The 18,807-nt window shown below is 36.6% G+C and overlaps 1 protein-coding gene across 1 annotated transcript in view; it reads left to right on the top strand.

Moving 5' to 3' along the window:
* Window positions 1-18,807, top strand: part of CAMKMT (calmodulin-lysine N-methyltransferase) — a 225,372-nt gene that overhangs the window by 164,465 nt on the left and 42,100 nt on the right. Inside the window, exon 4 of the mRNA XM_049833977.1 lies at window positions 16,505-16,565. Coding sequence (XP_049689934.1) covers window positions 16,505-16,565 — 61 coding nt within the window. The remainder of the gene's footprint in view (window positions 1-16,504; window positions 16,566-18,807) is intronic.

Raw genomic sequence — 18,807 nt, 5'->3', positions numbered from 1 at the left:
TTGGTCATGTCAGGCTGGTCCTGGGCGTTTTGGTACTGGCAGACCTGTCAGAGCCATGACTGCCCCCAAGGAGGTTTAATGAGGCAAATTCCACTGGATGCTTTGGAAGTTACTTTGGAGGTATAGTTGTTGAAAGAGAAACTAGTAGTAATAATTCTGCAAATCATTGCTTCCCTATAAGGACTCTGGGATGGAAACAAATACATGCATACATTTGTGGTTTTGTAGATATATATACATATACAAAAAACCAGCTTCCCAGACAAACTTCTAGGCGATCAATGGAAAGCATTCAAGATAACCATTTGAAAAAACTTTATCCCAGTGCCATGTTTTCATTGTTAACCATTCTACTCGAGCCTTGACCCTATCAACTCTGCCACCTTTGTTTTGTTTACTGTGTTATTCTATTTGGAAAGCAGGGAAGTAGCATGCAATTAGGTACAGAATTTCTGGCGGAGGATGTCGGAGGAGAGTCACTGTAAGTCTCCATGTCTCAAACAGTTATCAGTCTTCTCATCTTACTGAAGGCTCCCATAATCTATTCAAACTTTTCTTAGGTTTTTTGTTGTATTGTCACAAATGCAATAAAACAAAAAAGGAATACAATTAATGGAAATTTTCTAGTTTTTAAATCTTTTTTGAGACGTTGAAGTGGGCATAACTAGATGGGAAATGACAGGACCCTCTTGACAATGGAGAATATCAATTTTGCTTGTGTTTTGTCACTCTCATGTTTCTTATCAAACTCTGGAATAATAATTCTTGTATTTTAGCATGCAAAAGATGGTAATCTTAAGTGGATATTTACAAATATCTATTTGGTCCAGATATTTTTACAGTGATGCTAATGTATAATGTCACTGAAAACAGGGTACCTTCTGTTTTTCTGTGGGTGTTAAGATTTCAAGGTCCAATTGAGTCTGAAACTAAGAAAGAAAAAAAAATAGGGAAGACATGTCATACTTCTTATAACCATTTTTGCTGTGCAAATCATTTTTTTTTTTTCTTAGGGAAAATAGTAAAAGGAAAAGAAAGATTATTTTGTTCTTATTTTTGTTCTGCAACTCTTTTGGGTAAAATATGCCAGCCTATGCACTTCAGATTTGACTTTATTGTGGATCTGTCTTCCTTACCAAATGGATTGTAATTTTCTGAACCAACCCTTCCACTTGAGGCTAATCCTTTTGGGAAGAGGTAATTTTCCTGTTTATCTTAATTGACATGTTCCCTAAATTTCAATCTCTACATTAACTTGACCTTAATTATGTGGCCTTATTGATAAAATGAAGGTTACCCAGGCAAGCTCCATGCATGATGAATATTTTTTCCTGTGTTTGTAATGATTAAAAATCTGAACCCTCTCTCTAATCTTTATCTTCAATCATTTCTACCAATGAGTGTAAAGAATATTTATGGTGTTTGTTGGTGCTTGTTTAGGTTCTTAAAAAATTAGTATTATATGTGAGATAGATACTTTGATGTAAATCTGTATATTTCTATGTCTCTCAGTAAGAAAAGTATGCTTTGATATTGTAAATGCCATAATTTAGTCTTCATTGGTTTCTTCTGCCTTTTTTTTTTTTTTTTTTTTTTTTTTCCCCCTCCAGTCAAACATACATTATATACAGTAATAGATTGTTGAAAGTCTTCTAGCACTTTCCGGACATAGCAAACCCTGGTGTGTGAAGCAAAATAAAACCATCATAGGAAAGAAAAAAAAGCCAAATTTCATGTTTAGAAAAGACAACTTGCACAACTTGAACCTAAAACCGATGTTCAGATAGACTGGGCTAATCTTCAAATTTGAGCCACTGAGTCATAGCTTATAATCAACATTTGTTTGAATAAAATTAGAAGAAATACTTCTAATTGGAGCTATGGGTTACTACTGACTTTAACTTACAGCAAACAGTAAATGACTAAAATTCATGTATTAGAAATTAATTCTCACAGTCACAGAAGGTTGAGCAGTCTTGCAAGTAGGAGAGGACTTCATGCTCCAGGCGTTTTTGTCCTGTACAGTTAAGTTGTTAGAAAGAGAATACAGTACTTTGGGAAAATCTAGTACTGCTGTTATTATCACTAACATTCACAGCTGGTTTGTAGTAAAATGCAAGTCACTCTAGTCTGTGAATAAATATCTTTCTGACTGCACAGGATGATAATTGCTCTGCCTGCACTTTCTTTGGCACCTACTTATCTCAGCTGAAATGATTGATAAAAATATTTTTGTACTGATGGTGAACGCTTCTAAATTATATAATGATTTTTGTATTATTTCACATTTACTCTGAAGAAAGTTCATGCTAAATTGAGTTTCACTGCTGCCAGTATCTTTATTAATCAGAATAGGAGAAGTATGGTGTGTTTCCTGCCTTTTTGCACAAGATCAATTTTTAAAGCAAGACTTCCTTCTTTTTTGGAGCAATATGGAGGGTTATGTACGAGGATATCAAGTAACTGACTTCAAACAGAAGACAAATTCACTAAAGTGAAAATGATTGTGATAGTTCTCTAATTTCCCCCACAGTGTATGTAAAACTGACTTTTAAAGTGTTTAGTGGATAATGGATCATGGAAGGTCAGTACTAGCCATAGCTGTTATGGCTATTATTTTCTCCTTTCATGGGAGGGTGCTCAGCAAAATGAGATTGTCACGCTCTTTTTTTTTTTTGAGAGGACAGCGACAGACAGTTAAAAGCCTCTTCATGTAAGGATGTTATTTCATAAAGACACCAGCACTGGATTATCCCCTTCACTTTAAACTTCTGCCAGCTTGTACAAAGAGATAAAACAAAATAGCCCCAATCCCAGGGGTGGAGAAGTGCTGGCCAGATCTGCCCATGTCCACAGCTTTCATTTTGATTAGTCACATGTGAGGAAAATTCACTTAGGCTGAGAGGTAAATTTAATACCAGTTATGCCCATGCTGTTCATATCACAACCATTTTCACATGATGCCACTTAATTCCCTAAGAAGCAGAAAGGTAAATCGGTGGCTGGCCAGCTAAGGTGTCATAATGCATTAGGACCAGGGCTCGCTGCAGGGGATAATGGTTCTGATTGCTGTTGACTCATGTCTCCACCAACTGCCTCATGTAAAATAAGTGACATTTAAAAGGCATCAAGATGTGAGAAGAGGTAAAAAAAAAAAGGCAAAAAAAAAAGGAAGAAGAAAAAGCAGAGTACTAAACTTGCCACTTGGACATAAAGTCCCTTTTTCACCCTAAGTGGTATAAAAATGATAACTCCACATGCCATAGGTGACCTGCACTGTGCTTTGAACTTCCTGTCTTGTGTTTTTAGAGAAAATCTGTAAAATTGCTTCTGGGAACTGCTCCAACATGTTATCATTTATTTCCCATTTAATTTTTTTTACTTTTATTTTTTTGCCCTTGGATATCAGTCTATTCATCTTTTAAAAAGCTTAAGGCTGAATCAAGTTAGGCAATGGTATACAACAAGAGGCAGCCTAGTCTCTGAAGGCCCATTTAAGTCTATTTTTATAAAGAGAATCAAATTCCAGTTTACAGTAAGCATATGCTTCAGTTGACATCTGTTTCTAAGAGTTGGATGCTTTGTTTGCATAACAGGCACCAATAAATGGCCTTGTTTTAAGTCTGCTCACTCGGTTGTATTTGGGTTGTTCAGCTGGGGATTTGAGTTGCAGCTGATCCCCTACCGCTCGTAGCAGATACGAAAGGGAAGAAAAAAATCTGAGAAACCCAGTCTTATTTAGTAATGCAGATTTCAACATTCTCAGTGAGCCACTTTCCTTTGGTTACATGACTACCAATTCTTATTTGCCCAAGCAAAGAAGTGTTTCAAAGTATCAAATTAAAGATAATTAAAAGTTTGTTTGGTTTTTTAATGTTATGTTTAATAGCATTTGTATCTTTCTTAACTGACAAAGCCCGGTATTATGAAGAACGTGTAATGTTGGGAGTTAAATGGATGATATGTGTAAGAAACGCATTTGTTTTGGCAACATATAATTACATATTATAGTAATTTTTTTAAATATTGTGTTTTCTTGAAGTGTCCGTGCCCTACTAATGACACAGTCTAAAATATTTTATAAGTAAAATTAAATTCCATCTGCTTTCTTGGGGAAACAAATTCTGGACTTCTCAAGGAAAAATACAAAAGTATATATGTTGCTTCTCTAGCTGGCAGAATGTAAGCCTTTCTCTGTGAGGTGATGCATTCTGTTGCAATTATATGATATTTCCCTGATACCTGTAATATGATTTAAATACATTTCTACAGAAGCTAGGAAGTGCCTGTAAAGAGCACAAAAATGTATTGGTATTATCACAACTATATAATTACTTCACTTAATAACCTCTGTAGTTTTTTTAAAGCAATAATATCAGCACTCATTCCTTTTTAGTATTTTGAACTCCCCTGCCCCCCCCCGCTAAATTATTGTAAAGTGCTCTCTAGTAGTGTACAGAATATGTAACGTATTTCAAGTGGATTTACTTATCAACTTTTTCTAGTGGTACCAACAGCAGTAGTGTGAAATATATCTACTCCCATTTACTCTTATCCATTGCACCTACTTTCTTTTTCCCTTTAATTTTTATATATGGTAAAAATTTCATTGAAGAGAGATTTTAGATGACAGGACTGTAATTTTAAACCCAATAGAAGAGGTGTAAGCAATTTGAGCTTAGCTGAAGCATAATCTTAGGTTGTCAAGAAGAAACCCATTCTCCCTATGCTAATCAATCAGTATATCAACCGACCAATCATCTCCTCAGCTTAGCATATATCCTAAGGTTTGATATATCTATTAACTGCCCATCATGCAGCTGGTCTCCAGTTGATGAGATTCCCCCTATCTTGGCATTTGGAGGCAGACAACTGAGCTATCACAGCCTCAGATAAATACTAAAGTGGAGATTTCAATCCTGCTCCTGATAGCAAAGACAATTCAGGAATATAGAACATATTTTCAAGAAAGAACACATAGAGAATTACATTTTCAGCAGTGTGTTATATGTGAAAATTGCATATATTTCATGATCCCTTCTTCCTCCACTGCCCTCACTTCCCCAGAAGTAACGGGAAATTACTCTTTTATTGTGACTCAAACTCTTAACAGGAAAAGAGAACAACAAGAAAGTGCTAGAATTTGTTGTTAACTGCTAATTACTATAATGGTGACATACAACTACTTTTTTAAAAAGTGCTTTTCCTCATTATTGCAGTGTTACTACTTTATTGATGGAGAGCAATATGAAAATAGCGTCACAACACATTTAATCCTTAAGGAAAAAGTTTGAATTTCAGAAGATTATACACCTGCCTCTCCATTTTTAAAGTCTGAACTCAAAACTCATTAAGAAAAAACATAATCTAGGTATAAAAGAGTCTACCTCCTAATATGGGAGTTCAGGATGCAGATTTAACATTGTGTTTCAAGGTCTATCTGTGCAAGAAAGGCTGTAGAAACTGAGGACTTACCATGTTGGCTTTGCCATTAGAAAAAATCTGCCTCAAAGAATGAAGTGGCTTAGGTTACGTAGTGTAAAACCTTGCTGCTCCCTAGAGAGAATCCTGGGGTCGCCCAAGGGTCTGTGGTGACCATGGAATGGAGCACACAAGGGAAAAGTCTCCCACTCAAATTGCTGTGTCAAAAGGTGGGGCCCAATTTCTGTGCTGGCATACGACTGAGCAATTCCTGAAGTCAGAGAATGTGTGCTCACTTTAATTAAGAATTTGATCAACTTTCTTTCAATACCTACCAATGATAAACCTAAACATGTTGTTACGAGGTTAGCTCATAGGCTTTCATGCTTTCATTTAATTAAATTGGGTGTAATGATTTGCTTTGGTTTTGTTCCTTTGTTTTTGAGACTCAATCCAGTGGATGTTCTGAAATATGTTCTTTCAACACTGAAAAATGTTCTAAGTCCCTAAACCATATATCTTAGTTAAAGGACATTATTCTTGACCTAAGAGCACTTACGTGTTAGAATGTAAAAAAAGTGTTTATACAGCTCTACAGTGTTTTTCCGCAGAATTCTTGTAACACCTGTGTTGCTCTTTTGCATTATTTATGCCTTGTGAAATAAGAATGTGGTCAGTTAAGTCACAGTTCATTACAGTAACATGGGAAATGTGAAAGTAATCAAGGAAAATTGGTTGTTAATATTTCAGGCCACTTTAGAGACTAAATTCTACTTTTACCACTTTTTTATCCTCCCTTAACATAACCCACTGAAACATTGATTTCCTGGGAAGGATACCCTTGGATTTGACTCTACAAAATTATCCAAAGCAGTATTACTAGCATATACTAATATGATAAAGGCTGGTTTCTCAGAAAGGCCACGCGTATTTCAAATTCAAGGCTGGTTCATTAGCTGGGATACACTGGCATAATACCACATAATACCAGCTGAAGATTTGGCCCGCTGTATTTGGTGCTCATGAAAGGGCCAGATGAACAGCTATGGCTCTTGAAACCTGTTCAGGCAAAAACCAGCCATAAGCAATGGTAGCGTGTTGCCCTATGAATGTATGTCAAACCTGACCTGGAAGGATCTGAAGCATCTTCGTGCCTATTTAATCCTTGGCCTTTCAGAAAAAACTTTAAATATTTTCTCTCACTATAAAAGATAGCATTTGCCTTAACTCTTACAGTCTAAATTCATATGGAACATAGATCCATGTGGATCCATAAATAGATGAGATGTCTGAGAGTGGCTCATCCTTGTGCAGCGCTCTCACTTAAAGAGCTCGTTACAAATCTAATCCCATGTGAGAGATGAAAACAAGGTTTAGTAATGTAGCAAGATTTTGGGCATCTGCTGCAGGGTGGTTGCCAGTACTGTAGGCTTTTAAAAATTGTACGCTTAGCACCAGTTGAAGATACCCCCGGAGAAAGAATCAAGGCTTTTTAAATATAGTGACCTAATGATTTCATTTAAGAATATGCAGGATGCATGGTCCCCTTTTGCCAGTATATGAAGTTCCAAGTACTGTGATACACTGTTTTGTTAGAGAGACATGGTCTAAAGCCTTCAAACTGAACCATGCACACAATTATTATTTTCACTTGCACACAATTAATATCTCCTGGCAGCACAGAGCAGATGTTTTTCTAATAGTTTGGTAAACTGTGTAGAAAGGCAGTTTGATAAAGGAGAAAAATACTGAATCAGAAGCTACTAGGATCAGAAAGGTATTGTCTTTGTTTAGTTAATTTGATAGGGAAAAAATTTAAAAAAAAAAAAACAAAAAACCACCAAAAACCCCAAACATGAGAAATCCAAGCTCTAGACAATTCTGAACACAATCAAAATCTGCCAAATAAATTCCACTTTATTTATCTTGAGCACTACATAAGGGTGCATAGATCAGTTATCCAAACTTCCATGTTCTGTATCAAATATTTGAGGAAGATAAGCAGTATTAGTAACCAGAGTTAATGTACAGGTTTGTTACGTTCTCTACCCATGATACATCTGTAAAAAACAAAACAAATTTTTTAAAAAAAAAGCAGAACCCCAAATCCCCATGAAAAAACACACCAAAAATCCCCAAACCAACTAGTTTCCTCACTTCATCTATAGACAAAAGTGAAATTAGGCTATTGGAATTGACTAGATAGAGATACAAGGCTACAGCTGAGATAAGGTTGATTATATATATAAGCTATTGTGAATACTGAAAAAAGCAGTTATTTAATTGAACTATCCAACTATTTGTCTGGACACGATTCTTTAAAAAATATTCCTTTCTGTATGGCTTTTTGTTTGTGAAGCAAATAAATATGCATGCACTCAAAATTTATTATTACATATTTAAATGGTACAGTTCAAATATCATTGAATATTCTTTTTCTACACTTCCCAGAATGAGTGCTCATTTACATCAGATATTATGAAGACTGGATGACTAATCCTAAATTCAGGTGTACTACCACTCAGGCTAGGCAGATTGCTAGTTGATCATGCTAAGATGCTCCCTTATCCATTATTGGATCTGAAAAAGAGGAGGATTAAGAATTATCTGACTTCTCAGTTAATGTGCAAATCATCTAAAAGCTCAGCTTAGAAGGGTCTTAGAAAGCCAAACAGCACTAAAATAATAATAATGTCTTAAGTATTTTTAATAATATAAATGTGCTGTATCGCATTTTTAGAGTGAAAATAGAGTTTTAGAGTTTATATCTTGGGTGGTCTTTTATCTCACTCTTCCTGTTTTTGTAATTATATATGGAAGTCCTATGACTCTATTTTTAATTAAAAAAAATTATTGCAATTAGAAGTTGTCACTTGGGACAAACTTTCACTGCTGAAACTTAGTAAAAAAAAATATATTACTTTCAGGCAGTGGTAGAAAAAAATTTGATAAGTATCTTTGGAATGAGCATTAATATTAATCTATCTACTTTTAACAAAGCATGAGGGAGGGAAGGAAAAGTGTATCTCAGGAAATATAGTGGTATAATGTATCTATGGTCTTTGCAGGGTGTTTTTTTTTCTGTGATACTTATTTCTAGTATCTTTCTCTGCTCTTGGTTATGGCGAAAAAACCCTTCACTGAAAAGATTGAAATACTATTTTTCTGTATTTTCAAGGGACAGGAGAGTCTGTGAACCAGAAGACATCTCTTAATGTTCCATCTTTGCATTTTTAGGCTAGTTCTGCTGTTTGCTATAGCAATATTTGTTTTATCATTTCTATCATTCCAATATGTATACTTGCCTTTCAAAATCTGTGAAAAGTATTTAAAAAGAAAAGGGAAAATACCAGCATTTCAAAACCCTATTATAATACATTTTCAAATATGTCAGACACATCTTTGTTAAAATTAAACCAAGGATTGGTTTTGAGCGAATAGCCCTATATCCTTACAGATGCTGTGGATGGATGCATCTAAGCTGCTTATTATATTGATGGGTTTTGCTGCTCTGCAGCAAATGAAAACAGGCAGCTGCTTCCTCCATCAAAGCAAAAAGCAGCCTGAGTTTTTATTAAACGAGTGTTCATTTCTTCTATTGCCAAAATTCTTACACAAAACAAAAGAGCAGTTTTAGCACATTATTGCTTAACTAGACATGAACAACTGACAGCAAGTGATAAGCCTGTCTGCTTTTCACAACTGGTAATCATTTTTGGAATAGATGTTTTAATATAGTTGAATATAAAATTTTGTAATTTACATCTACAATGGTACATAAATTTATAGATCCAGTTTTTTGCAGGAGAATGAAGGCTATAATCACAAAAGGTTTGTTCCAGTGTTGTTTAATTTTTAATAACTATTTGAAAACTAGTTTAAAAAAACCACACACACAACACAATCAAATTCATTCATTTAAAAAAGCACGTTAAAGACAATCATACAAGTAGATTTGTACAGTTTGCCGATTTTTCTTATGGAAGAGATATGCATACATTTACAGCTTTGACTTGTTACTGTATTTCCACATCAGTTCCACCGACCCTCTTAAGTTTGCGCTCTAAAAAGAAATTTGCAGATTGCAGACCATCATGTTTCCCTCCTAGTCTTGAATAATAATGAGAATGAAAGTGAGAGATACAGTGCTGAGGCCATTTTGCCTAGGCTGAAGATCTCAGGCAGTGCTTACACATATTTTTCAATGATCTAAATATCATGAATTCTGCTTTAGATTGAAAGAGAGACAAGAGTTTCTATAAAATGTACATGCATAGGGGAAAATGGTGAGATGTGTTTCTCTTTGTATCTTCTATTTCTTGTGGTGTTCTTGTACCTTTCAAACTGACTTATAGCATTCTTGCTGTGGAAAAATAAGCTAGCCGTTCTCCCTGCCTCAAATTACTCCACTGGATTCAAACGGTGGTTTGCCTTGTGCAAAAGTCAGGTGCAGTAAGACGTGGGTGTGAGGTGCTACTGTAAAGGCCATTAAATAATTTTCTTTTTTCACACTGTGTGCATTTATCACTGAAGTTGCTTGCTAGCAAATTTCAGAATGCAGAGCCTCAGATTAGACAATTGCACTTCCAAAACAGGTTAGCTCTTATGTTGACACTTGAGGTAGTCAAATGTCCAGAAGGGCACAGTACTCTGTAGCTGTTCTCCTTTAGAAAATGTGCTCTCAAATTAAATTTTGTAGGAAAATAGTTCTAGACACACCATCTGCAACCAACTTGGTGACGATGACCCCTCTTTTATCTGCTTCTGCTGTAGATGGGTGTAAACGTAAGCTTGAGGATGCAAGTTTGAAAATAGGGAGTTTGTGTACTGCAAACAGAATGAAATAATGAGAGTTTTTTCAGTGGGTTTTTTCCTCACTTAGCAATTCTGTCTATTTCTTCATTTTACTAAAGTGACAAGACTTGTCTTTAGATTATTATGAAAGTCATTTTCTATGGAAGGTTTCCACTCTTCTATACTTGCATTTTGTGGCAGCTAAAAATTTGGGTATTTGTGGTATTAGTGCCTTATTACATGTGTTTATGTTTTTTAGATTCACTACATCTTAGGTGGGATCTTGGGTAACCTGGATTACTGATTATCCTTTCACTGTGTCACATTTTGCATGCTGTGTGAACAAGTGAATGAAAATAAAATCTTTGCTTCCTGACTATATTAAGCGACATTTTTAATGATAAAATTATATTGAAAAGGGGCCTGAGGTGTGGAGTTTGAAGAAAGTTGAGAGCTAGAAGTATTTTTGAGAGCTATCCATGCAAACTTACTACAGCAGTACAATTAATTACAAGTAGTCTTTCTCAAGCAATTACTCAAATCAGAACAATCATGTTATATGTTACTAGCAAGGTGTATTTGGCAGACGTATGCTGTGCTTCTACTTGGTACTTAGTCATAATTTTACTATCCATGATTTCATATTTTTTCTTTGACTTGGAAGTGAAAGGTAGTGCTCCACTGACAGAAGGGCTCATAATATTGGTTAGAGCCTCATTTTGAAATTTACTCCAAATGACTATGCTGTTGAACCTTGATTTTGACCTGCTCTCTTACTTCTCCAGGACCTCCAGCAGGTGTACCGTGCTTCTTGCTGTGCATGGTGGTGGTGATTCACAGAAAAACTAACCAGGATGAAATTATCAAATTTACCTTCCCTCATGACTTGAATATAAGCCATAGTCAGTAGAAAATAAGATTTGATACTGTAAAATTAGGATTGTAACAATGCTACAGTAAAAGTGGAAGGACCTTATTTTAAATTCCTATAATTCCTTATGTTAAATTCCTAGAATATCCTGTTCCAGTAGATATCTTAGTTTGGGGGATTTTCCATCCACTCTACAGTCTTTTAGCAGAGGAGATGGGTAATAGTTGCCTGTCTGGATCGGTGCTTAATTGAATACCTCTGCACAGTCCATTGTGGTGCCAAAGATTTTTTTGCTCTCCACCAACAATGCGTCTTGTCAGGAAGGATAAAAAAACCTTTTCTTTGGGTCAGAAAACAATTCATCATTGCTCTGCAATTGTTGGTGCTTCTTTTGAGACATCATTCATCTCTTTGCCCATAAAGCTTTTTTTCCTGTTGCTTTGGTGAGTATTAAAGTTGATAAGGTGATTTCATGTAGCCAAGAATCAGGACATAGTAGAAAAAAAAGATCTTTCTGAGTATATTCATCTGGAGAAAATGACTGACTGTTCAAATTTAAATTGTCTTTGCTTTTGAGGGTTAAAATAGGATTTGCGCAAAATTTACTTGAAGCTTCAAATTAATAGGAAGATATGTCATAGTTGAATAGTACAAATAAAAGACAAAATTTGAATTTTGAGATCAGACGTCTGTACATGTGGCCATGTGAAGTGCTAGGGAAAAGTGACAAAACTTTCCATTTGGCTTAGCTTGGAAAAGAACTTCTTAATTTCCTAGCATGAGTGAAGCGGTTGTAGGACAGCTTTATATCTCTCCTCCACAGAGCTTCAAGGGATGGTTCACACTTCCCATTGCCCCTTTGCTTCCTGTGTGTAATATTGACAGACAGTAGAACGGAGTTGCACTCTATCTTTCACTATCCCAGTTAATCAGTAGCTACTGCAACTTCTTTGTACCTATGGAGCAGTGCAGAGCCATAATACTTGCAATAATCAAATGTCTTCTTTAAAAAGACACATCTCAAAATTCTCAGCATTCTATCCTGAGAATTTTCTAATAACATGCTGTTCTTTAAGAACTTCGCATCAGATCTCAATATTTGTTATCCAAATGTGTGACAGCACTCTTTAAAACATGTGGTAGAAAGCCACAGAGGAGAAACAATAGTTTTAATTTATTTTTTTTTAAATACTGGATAATTTATTTCTAGTAGAAAATTTTCTGTATTATCATACAGGATTCAGTGTTTTTAGGTTCAGCACAGAAGCAAGAGAGGTTTTGTTTGCTTCGGACTAGTGGTGCTTCACCTGATGGTTAAAAAAACATCCTCAGAAGGCTGCCTACACATGATTTAGTCCACATGGGTTGAAGGTTGCTTTAAAGAACTGTTGTTCCATGGCTAGTGCAGAAGGACCTGACACTTTCCATTAGCAAGCACTATGAGAGTAATAAAAACGACTTAATTTATGTGTTCTCAGCATTATTGTGTTTTTTTTGTTCATGTTGTTCCTCTATAGGAAGAATTTGGTTGTCTTTTTTGGTTACATCATACCTCAAGGTGTTAGGATGACTCAGGTTTTTTTCTTGGCCTTCCCATAATTTCATTTTGTGTGTTTGAGTAACTTAATCTGTCTCTGTCTCTTAGTTTGGTTCCTAATGTGCAAAATCGCAACAGTAGAAATTAATGGTGTCATCAATTTCTGGTGAGATAGACTCCATTACTGCGGTGGATTTTATGATATGGGGATAAGTGCTGTAGAAATGTTTGCATTTTGTATGTCTCTGCATATATAGCATTTCTCCATCCATCACCATACTATGCAGTGATAACGTTTTTCTACCCCTACTACCATAGTAAGTATCATTAAGCTGTCTGGAAGTAGACATCATCGCTCTTATGGCACATTTGTAGTGGATCTCTTACTCCATCCTAATGGTGAAAGGGTACCTGCCAAGAGCTGAGATGCAGGCAGGCGTTTCTCTGTGAGCACTGTCTCTCTTCCATGTCTTCAGACATGCCAAATCACAATCCTTGAGGCTCTCCTTTAAACACCAACACAACTTAATTTTTTTATTTGTTTCTGTAGAGATTCCAGTGTTTTCTGGCAACTATTCTGTTTTCACATTGTAGTTATCAAGGTGATAAAGAGTTGTAAAACCTCCAGTAAATGTCACAAAGTATTTATTTTTGCAAAAAGAAACTCTTATTTCTGTCTGTTTCCTTGTACAGTGAGATTTTTAGTCCCTCTGACTAGGACTTGTAGTATATTTATAACCTTTTAAATGCAAGCACCATTTGGGGAGCTTTTGATATTCTTTTGCCTATGCACGTGTAAATAATTGACTATCATGTGTAAGCGGTTGCACATACAAATAGGTGCCCATGTTATGTATTTATAATCAAATTCATAATACAAAATGAGAATAATTTTATTTTAAATATGAAAGAATTATTTTAGGTGTGTTCACAGGAAACTTAATCCATATCCATATGTATGTGTTTGCAGGAAACAAATTACACTTTTCACAACCTAGTGGTAGTTGTTAACTCATAAGAATTGCTGCATTTCTGCATTACAGCTGTATGTTTTCTAACAGAAGCAGAACTATCTTACACTTGCAACTTCAAAATGTAGGTCATTGTGTTGGTGAATGTAGGTCAGAGTGAAGAGGAAGACAGAATGCAAACTCCTCCACGTGGATCTTTAAGCTTATCCCTCTTTTGAAGTTAAAGAGGCTTACCTACCTGTTCAAGCACGAGAAGCTTTTCCTTTTACTAAAATTAACGCAGGTATTCTGGCTTCTGGCTTCTTGGCTTAGCTGGAAGCGCTGTGTGCTTCCACACTTGAGAGCTGTGTTTGTGAAGGACCTCCTGACTCCTGCTTCTTTAGCTGCCAGCCACTTACATCATTGCTGAGGTAATAGCTCCTTCCCTATGGGGAAAGGGAGCAGGGAGGAGAGTGGTGTGCATCACTACCATCTGCCTAAAGAAGAGCATTGTCTTTCCAAAGGTGCTTTACCCTTCTCTCAGCACAGAGCGATCTGATACACCTGCAGTTTCAGCTGGTATCAACATTGTAACGGTAGCAGGGGAAAGAATGGTGACCCCTCATAAAAGATTTAGTGACACTATTCAAAGTGCCCTTTCAATAATAACTGTGGAAAAGCCAGAGACATTTGACTGAGGGTACTGAAAACTCAGATGTTGAAGGATTTTGCTACAATTGACAAGTATTTTTAAAACTCACTCAGGCTAAAAGTTTGCTATAAAAGGGTTTAGGTTTTTTGTGTTTGTGGGCGTGGGCTTGTTTTGTGATGTGAGATACAAGTATTATAAATGGTATTAAATTAGCCATGTCTTCACTAAATATTAAAGAAGCACTTTTATTGCTTGAGTATACACCAGTCACTGCAAACTGAAACATTCTTTATATTATACACTAAGATATTTAAACAGTTATTATATTTATTGCAAAATCTGTCATTTTAGCATATTTCAATGCTCAAAAGCATTGAAATGCTCAAAAGGGAGATGGAAAATCCTGTACAATTCTTAGTGTTTGTTTCACTGAAGAATGGGTAGTCGTATGTGAATATTTTATTTTAGCCCTTAGCAAGTCTGAGCAAAATAGCACATTCACGAACACGTAATCAGCCTGAACTGTCATAAACGGGACAAATACCAATATCGCTTTAGTGGTTTTGTCATACATATGAATCGTCATTCTATTTTTTTTACCTTTAAGATCTTTGTCATACAAAAGTTATATGCAAAGTTTTGACCAAATCCTGCCTAGGCTTTTGCTTGATCTGCGTGCCGACAGCGCATTCATAAATTTTCATGATTTATCACTACGAGTAAGGGTAGTTCAGAATACTGACAGGGTGGAAAGGAAGAGTTATGTATTTGATGGTTACAATCAGGCTCTAAGTGATTTTAAAAAGACAACAGTTTTTCTCCCAAACTTCTGCTTCTGTTAAATATGTTGTGATGTTTTTAATGTCTCGAGAATAAAGAATTCTTGAAAATGGTCTAAAGGATGCACATCCGTAGTAAGCTGCATGGAATTCAATTTACCTGTCGAGAAATATCGAAACATGTCTGTTTTTCTCTTTACTGAAACCATTGAGGTGTCTGTAGTTCATAATACTAGGTTTCTGTCATGTTAATTCATAATGCTGTGTGTTGTGGGGGGAGGCTAACCCTGGTTTTTACCTGTGGACAGGTAGGTAAGCATGTTTTTTCATTGCTAAGCAACAACTGATGGAAAACATACAACCATAGTTTGGCCACATATGCTTTTGATTCATCCTCCCTTAACTTTGGGAACCTAAGTCAAGTGCCTGAATACGAGTCTGTTTTCCCCAGGCTCCTTCCAGCAATGGAGACTGGTGCTTGCAGGAGAGCATGCAAGCCTCACAGGGTCTGTGCTGACCTCTCCGAGGGCCACGGTGCTTCAGTTACATGTTCAAGTGAGGTGGGAAACTGGTCTGACCAAACAGTGAGTTTCATGAGTGAGTGGTGTTGAAGGGCTAAATTTGCATGGATGCCTCCAAGTACTTGCCAAGGCTGACAATGACCAGTGTAAGTTTTATGAAGGAAGCTTATAAAGTCATGAATAATACAGATTAGGTGAAAAAAGCGTGATTGCTCCTGTCTGTTCCCATACAAGAACTACAGGGCCTCAAATGGAAATAACAGGGAGGTGAGTACGAGAGAGAGGAGATGTTTCTTTATACAGCGTGGTAAAACTGTGGCACTTCCTGCCACAGGATGTTGCAGCTATGGAAAGTTTACCGCAGTTCACAGAACAACTGGTAAAATCCCATGGTGACTATTAAACAGAACTTATCATTTGTAGCTCCTCTCCTTCTCAGCAACTTCTTGAGCCACAACTAGAAATCATGCTGCATTATTGCCCTAGTCCTGTATTTGTCCTTAGCATGTGTGGCTGGTCATTGTGCCTTACAGTCAGACTGATGCCTGACCTAACAAAACCTAAGAGAAAAGGAGCTAAATAAAAAGAAACTGGGAAGAAATTAAATGGCTGTAGAGGACAGCTAATGAAAAAGGAGGGGGCTCCTGTCCACTGTTAGAAGCAGGCTACAAGGCAAGGTGGGCCTGGCATCTGGCATGGTACAAACAGTTTGATGTTCATGTGAACACCCAAATCTTAGAAGTTTCATAGAGTTAAATTTTACATAACTTTGAAAGTCTTGACAATTGCATATTCAGTTCCAATGCTTAAATCAGAAGTCTTCCATTAGGAGTCTTACTTGTTTCTTTATTCCATGGTATTATAGCAAATTTAGAAAATTAAATAATTGGTAGAGGTCTGCAAATGGTAATATGTATTCAAATATTATTTTAGACCCAAAAAAAATCTGTTTAAGATGGCAAATATCTTTGTTTTATAGGTATTTGGCCTTCTGAAGAAGTGTTGGCTTACTACTGCCTAAAGCACAATGAAATATTCAGGTACAGACTTAAACATAAAAAAGATATTTTCCAATCTATTAGTTTTATTGTATCTGCATGGTAAAGATTGCTATGATTTAAGTCTTCAGATTAAATTTAAAATGTTCAAGGTGAAAGCATGTTGCTCTTAACAAAGAATTCTGAGCTGCCTTTGGGTACTAATATTGCACAGCAAGCTTTCTGCTATATGTCAAAGACTTTTGATTTCCACTCAAGGCGTTTTATTTCACTTTGATTTTTGGGAAACAAAAGTGAAGCTCCAATCGATCAGTACTGATTGTGAAGGTCAGGAAAAATAAAAGACATTCTTTAAACTGACATCTGTTGCAAAAGCAAGCAAAATATTACCTGATAAGATACATAATAATCACTGCATATAGAGATGGAGAAATTTGCACCTGTATTTAAGTGTTGTGAAACAATTTTGAGACATCCTGCACTTTTATTTGGTTTTGGTTTTTCACATTTTCTAAACTTGTAGAAGACAGTTATCAAGGCTCCAATAGGAACACCTAAAAGTAAAATCCATCCTGCATCCTCTCTCTTTCCCCTTGAGTATACAGAGCTTTGCACTTGGAAATCCTTGAAGTTTCATTGTCCAGAGGATGAATGGGGTGCAAGAAAAGCCATTATAACGGTGCATTTGGAGGCATAAATTGTGTTCTGAGTGAGGGTGCAAGGCTAATACCAAGTGAACCAGCTTGGAGTATACAAAATGCCTCAGTCTCTGTACGCATGGTGTTGGTAAATAAGGAAGACAAAGCTGAAAGTCCCTGTCCCTTGTACCAAAGCTGAAAGTGTGTCAGCTGTGAGCTGGTTCCCGCAGCTTGCTTAGATTCCTCTCTGAAATCAAAGGCCTGGCACCAAAGCATGCCCTGGTTTGTAAAGCCTCATTTCTACTCCATCCGCCACCTGAACGAAGCCCACCCGATTAAAGGAGGCAGCTAACACGCTTAATCTGGTAGCCGCTGCTCCTTCCTCTGAGTTTAGCTGGGCCCTGCACTGTGTGACTTTTGCTGCTGTACTGGTGTCCCTATAGCACGCTGCCGTCCAGCCCCATGCCGTGGCTCATATGGTCCGCTTGTTCTCAGAGGCTCTTCGCAGCAAACCTCCCTGTGCTGCTCACTAAAAGGGCATTTTCCTAGTTTGGGTATGCAAGCCTGGATACTCAGAGACAGCAATCCGTCAAACTTCCATGGAGAAAATGGGCACTTTCACACCTGATTTCTCAGGATTATGCCCTCTCAACAGCATGCTCAGAGTAGAGTTTCTTATTTTAATTCTCATTGATAAATGTCACTAAGTATTGCCTGAAAGGAAAATTTGCTAATAAGGGAACTTTGCACTGAAATAAGTTATTTATGTGCACAAATATATATGTGTATATGTGTGTATGTATATGCTTTTATATTATGTACATACAGACTTGGTTCAAAATGCACTAAAAACCCCACACTAGATGCTTTCTGTGTTTATTTCAATAAGCATGACTCATAAAGGATTAAGCGCCTTGTAAATCTTAGATATATAACCGTATGTATATACTTTTAATATATATGACATATATGGTTTAGAAAAATAAAAACTTCTGTGAGAAAAAAACTGTAATCATTCTATTTAAACCACAAACAGCAAATTTCCCACATCGGTTTTATATTCTCATTGGGTTTGTGTACGGCTTGTTCCTCCAAACTGTGTCCATCTTTTGTCTCATTTCCATTAAATAGGACAACCAGAAAAACCAGACTTTTTTCAAATAAAATTTGTGGAGTCTAAGAAAAATAAATCTATCCCATCCAGACAGCGAGCATTAGTGTACAGTCATACAGCATAGTCCGGTGAACAGAATATCAGCATCTGTATACTGATACTGGCATCCTAGATGCTCTTCCTAAATATCAGTATCGAGTGAGTAGTCGACTTTCTTATAAAAATAGATTTTCAAATGTTGGTATTTTAGGGGAGAAGAAAAGGTGTGCCAAAAAAAAATCTGGTTAGCTGAAATTCCATTTTCTGCCTGTCAAAAATGTCTCAATGGGAACATTTCTGCCAGCTGTAACAGTTGCCGCAGATTTAGCTATAAAGCAGCGTGTTCTTAAACTGAGGGTCTGCCTTGCCCCAGACGCCGCTTCACGCAGTTTCGTTGTGGGATCAGCATCCCTCCCTCCTCCCCTCCTGGGGCAGGCCATGGCTCTGGAGGACATTCTTTATGGCTCCCCCTCCAAGCTCCTATCCAGCACGC

The sequence above is a fragment of the Accipiter gentilis genome, chromosome 30 (assembly GCF_929443795.1).
Source record: "Accipiter gentilis chromosome 30, bAccGen1.1, whole genome shotgun sequence".
In the NCBI taxonomy this organism is placed as follows: Eukaryota; Metazoa; Chordata; class Aves; order Accipitriformes; family Accipitridae; genus Astur; species Astur gentilis.
The sequence above is the reverse complement of the archived record's forward strand: the minus strand, read 5'-3'. Positions and strand labels throughout refer to the sequence as shown.